Source organism: Nyctibius grandis, chromosome 10 (genome assembly GCF_013368605.1).
Source record: "Nyctibius grandis isolate bNycGra1 chromosome 10, bNycGra1.pri, whole genome shotgun sequence".
Taxonomy (NCBI): Eukaryota; Metazoa; Chordata; class Aves; order Nyctibiiformes; family Nyctibiidae; genus Nyctibius; species Nyctibius grandis.
This window is the reverse complement of record NC_090667.1, coordinates 19,478,238-19,483,124: the sequence shown is the minus strand read 5'-3', so window position 1 is coordinate 19,483,124 and position 4,887 is coordinate 19,478,238. Positions and strand designations below refer to the sequence as shown.

General features: G+C 58.6%; 1 protein-coding gene across 1 annotated transcript; it reads right to left on the bottom strand.

Annotated features, from left to right (window-relative positions):
• Positions 1-532: 532 nt before the first annotated feature.
• Positions 533-1,599, bottom strand: GPX1 (glutathione peroxidase 1). Its single transcript, XM_068408943.1, has 2 exons — positions 1,328-1,599; positions 533-1,174 (listed from the first exon to the last, which is right to left on the bottom strand). Exons 1-2 carry the CDS (start codon positions 1,556-1,558, stop codon positions 809-811), a joined length of 597 nt encoding a protein of 198 aa, XP_068265044.1. The 5' UTR covers positions 1,559-1,599; the 3' UTR covers positions 533-808.
• Between the last annotated feature and the right edge of the window lie 3,288 nt (positions 1,600-4,887).

Here is a 4,887-nt window from a genome sequence, read left to right as displayed (position 1 = left end):
ATCTCCTGATGGAGGCCAGATAATGAGATGGGCCTTGGCCGACAGGCTCTTCTTCCCCAAGGCCTCTGCCAGCACGGGCGCAGCAGCGCAGGCTGCAGCATTGCTCATCTCCCTGCCTGAATGATTATTAACCTGTTGCGGCTTGTTGTTGGTAGCCAAGGTGGGAGTTCATCAGCCAGCGTAAAATCCCACCCTGGCCACGTGCCGACGTGTCTTTCCTCTGCAGGACAGCCTCAAGTGAGGTCCAGTAAGCAGTTTGGCAAGGCACTTCTGTTCTGTGCTGCCCTCCCACTCTGCCGAGCTCGTTACGCGCGGGGTAGGACACAGCACCCGTTCACCGTTTGCAGAGCTCGCAAGCGCTGTTTGCCCATCACGCTGCCCTAGGTTTGCACTCAGGTTTCAGCCTGACTGCACTATCACGCTCGAGTGGTTTGAGTCCACCCCTGTGAGCACCCACACGAGCTGATGAATGGGTAACATGGCCGCCATGTTTCACCCTACTCGCCCAGATTGATCAAGCCACAGCCTTAAAGAAAGTACACATTTTTTATTTATTCAGAGAATCACAGTAAGCTACTGAGACTCACAGCTGCTTTCTCCAGCATAGTTTCCCAAACATTCACATGCAACTTTTGAAAACATCAAGTACACTTCAAGAATTTGGAAGATGCACCATCATAAGCAAAACCTGCATGAGACATTGGGATTTCTGCCAGGGCAGCAGCCCCCTGCGAGAAAACCAGGCAGGAGCGTGTGGAGCTGAGCAGGAAGCGAGGGGGCCGGGCAGCGAACGCTGCGGCACGCTGCTTTATTCGAGAGCATTCTTGGGAACCTTCTGCAGAAGCAATTCAATATCATCCTGGATCTTGATGGTTTCGAAATGCCGGCTGTAGCGTTTGAAGGGCACGCCATCGGGGCCGATGAGGAACTTCTCGAAGTTCCAGGAGATGTCGTTGCGGCAGACGGGGGACCAGATGATGTACTGCGGGTTGGTCATCAGCGAGGAGGGGTCGTCGTGCGGGAAGGGCAGCGCCTCTTTCAGGAGGGTGAAGAGGGGGTGCGCGTTCTTCCCGTTCACCTCGCACTTCTCGAACAGGATGAAGTTGGGCTTGTACCCGCTGCCGGGACGAACGTGCTCCAGCGCGAGCGGGATCTCCTCGTTCGTAGCATTTTCCTGGGGGAAAGAGAAACAAACCCGCCCCGAGCGCAGCCCGTGAGAGCGCAGCCGGGGCCGCCGGCTACCTCCGCTCCCCGGCCCCCCGGCCCCGGCCCCGGCCCCGCCGGCTCCCTCCGCTCCCCGGACCCCCGGCCCCGCCGCCCGCCCTACCTGGTGCCCGAACTGGTTGCAGGGGAAGCCGAGGACCTGCAGCCCGCGGGGGCCGTACCGCCCCTGCAGCTCGTTGAGCTGCAGGAAGTCGCGGGTCGTTGTTCCTCAGAGCGACGCCACGTTGACCACCAGCAGCACCTTCCCCCGCAGCGAGCCCAGGGACAGCGGCTCCGCCGCGCCCAGAGGCCGCGCCGACAGCCCCGCCAACCCCGCCGCTCTCGCCGCCGCCATGGCCAGCACTGCCGGGCGGGCGGGCCCTGCTCCCCGCCCCGCCCGGACCCCTCCTCCGCCGCTATCACCGCTCCATCGCTCCTCGCCTCCGCCTCTCTGCTCCCGAGGGCTGCCCCGGGCATCGCCCCCCCGCACCCCCGTTCCTCCCGCGCGGGGCTCGGCGGGGCGCGGGGGGGGGTCACCGGCCAGCCGAGGGGACGGGCACCGCCGTGCTCAGCGGTGGCCCGGCCTCTGTCCCGTCTCCACGGAAGGCCTTGGCGTCTTTCTGAGCAATTAAAAGCTCGGGATGGGGTGGTCTGTACACAGGGAGGGGGCACAGATTCTCAGAAACGCTGTGGAAAATCAGCACAAAGTGGTCCCAGGAGCTAAAACACCTTCGCGGTGACAATACCGCCCACGTACAGATGGCAGAGCACAGCACCGGGGGCTGCAGCACCCTCCTGGGACACCGCTGCCGAGGAGAGCGGCTTTGGGGAGAGAAACGCCTTCGGTTCGTGCACCACGAGGAGGAACAGGAGGTACCCTGAACCCAAAGTGCTGTGGTGCGAGAAGGCCCACAAATTCCCTTCTTCAGTCTCCTTTTATTATTTTTCCATCTCTCTGAGGCTGGTAAAACCTCCCTTTACTTCAGTGGTTGCTTTTTCATTTCTTGCCTTACTGCTTTGGTCTGTTTTAGGGAGTTTTAAATCACGCAGAAGCAACTGCTCTTTTTCTCGTGGACTCAAGGCAGCCCGAAGTGAACTATGCTGAGTGCTGCCTGTACCTGCAACCAGGCAGCGTGGCCCAGCTGCTCCTCCACAGGTCTTTGTGCTGAAGCATCGCCCTCCTCCAGAGCACGCCGTGAAGAGGCAGGGCCATGGCCAGGCCCTGAGGTGACTTCCACGGCTTGGACCAACAGGGACTGTGGGGCAGCAGGGACCAGGAGCGAGGGCCTCGGCTCCCGCCCGGCTCCCGGGGGAAGCAGGGAGCCCCTGCCCAGGCTCCTGCCAGCATCTGCACCAAGTGAGCTCCATTCACAGCGGCCCCAAGGTCAGACAGCTGCTTATCAGTGCTGGCCCCCAGCCCAGGCAGCCCGGGCCCCAGCGCAGGGGGATGCTCAGGGGCCCTTTTGCTGCTGTCTGTTCTCTTTCATGCTTGGTATCGGGGACTCATCACAAACACCAGCTGTCACTAACAGGCCACCATATAACGCTGTATCTCTGGTCCAGGTTCCCAGGTGACCACTGGATCCGGGGGTTTTGCTTTGGGTGTCTCCCGGCACCTGCCCCCCCCGACTGAGAACTGGACTAGTTCCTGGGTGCGGTGAGTTTTGTGGACTTGCCTGGTTATCTTGCAGTTTTTGCAGTGTGTTGCAGCACTGATAGCAGGAGCCACAACAAGTGTCCTGAGGCCAGAGCAACCAGGAAATGGCTGACGGGACGAGCAGAGGCACGTGACCCGTGTTTGCGCTCGAGTAAAGTGACAGTTACAGTCCACGCAGAGTCCTCATCTGCCTCTTGGGCACGACGAGCCACTGTGGTTTGAAGAAGAGAAATTTCTCTTCAGGGGTGACCTTTAGGACAGTGCCACAGAGGCATCTCTGTGCTGCTGCTTTTGACACTTGCTCAGACTGCCACCTTCAATCCTCAGGCTGGACCTGGGGATTTCAGCCGAAGTAGGGAGTTTACTGCTGGAGCCCTGCCCTTTTCAGACGAGAGCAGGTTAGGGCTGTCCCTTCCTTGACGAGTGAGTTTTAAGGTAACCAAGTGAGGGAGTTGAACTTCCCTGTTGGCTCGGAGCTGCGCCCTGTGCCTGGACACATTCTGCAGAGCCAGCTGAGCTTGGATCCAGAGGAATGCCAGGAGCTCCCGAGGGACTAGGTGGGCTCAAGAGACCCCTTTTGAGATGTGTGACAAGTGACTGTTGTCGTATGAGGTCAGAAGGTTGCTGTTTAACAACAACAACCGTAAGTAATCGCAAAGGTCACATAGCACACCTTCTGGCCTCCTGCTCACATCTTCTCCCCACTCCTGGTACCGAACTCCCTCCCCTGGCCAGGGGGCTGGCATTTGGCTCCTGGCTTTCCCCCTGCCCCTTTCACAGCTCCCTGCCTGGCTGGATCGCTCTCCATGAGTGCTGAGCCCTCATTTCCCAGGTCTGGTCTGGCCATCTGCGTCCTCAGTTTCATCCAGAACAAAGGTGGCCTCCAGAGGTGACAGATGTGAAAGGAATCCAAAGGGAGCCATGCTGCCAGCCCTTGACAGCAGGAAGGCTGGGAAGGACTGACAACTAATAACCGCACGCTCCTAAGCAGGCTTCTGCGCTGGTGCAAGGGACAAGGAGAGGGAGCTGGAGCTTCTGGTCATAAACAGGAGACACTGACTTACCAACACATCTGAACTTGGAGAAGGGCAGGCGAGGCCTGGAAACCTAATGCCAGCTGGTAGACAAGACAGAGGAGATGGGGAGGTGGTGCTGTAGGTTAACAAAAGCTTAGATTAAAACTGGGGTAACAAACTAATCACTCCTGTGTGGAAGTGCATCAGCAGATATACAACCCACGAGCTGGGTCTGAAGAACACACAGACCTTACTCAAAACTCCTGAAGAGCAGCTGAAGAGCTGCTCTGTAACTGTGACCACAGAGAACTGCACGCAGCTCGGCAAGACTCAAAACCCCGTTTTGCTCATCTGCAGCCACCCCCGAAACTGCCCAACAACAAAAACCCCCAAAAAAGGGAACTGCAGAGGAGTGAGCAAGCTTGTTAACAGGGCAGAGAATGACATCCTCCCGGGCAGCCCCGCAGCTGCAGCTGGGAAGTTACTGCTCTGTTCAATCCCATCACCCCGTGCGAGAGGAGAAAGGGCATCCGGGGAGGAAGGAGGGAAGGCTGGGGCCGGTGCTACGGCAGGGCTGGCCAGACGCTTCACACTGGGGTGTCTGTGGCTGCAGAGGGAGGACAAGGACCAGAAGTAGGGGACACTCCCACAGCCTCAGGCCGCGTCCATTTCTCCTTTGTTGCAGGAAAAGGAATCAGGAACATTGTCCAAAAAAGCGACATTGGCATTTTTTAGGACATAACTTGGGTGCAGACAGGTGCTCTGTGACATGGATTGTCATCAGCAACTGGACTCCCTCCTGCCCAGCTCCGTGGGCAGAGGCTCTCAGCTCAAGGGCAGCTGTAAATACTGTAAATACCAGTGCAAGCATGGAGATGCATGCTGCTGTTCTCACTCAGAAGCACAATCTGCTCTCCAGCGCGGGCACAGCACAACAGCCCACCCCTCACAGCAGCGCTTGAAGGCATCCCTCACGAACAGCAGGTTACAGGGCAAACGTGCTGCCACACG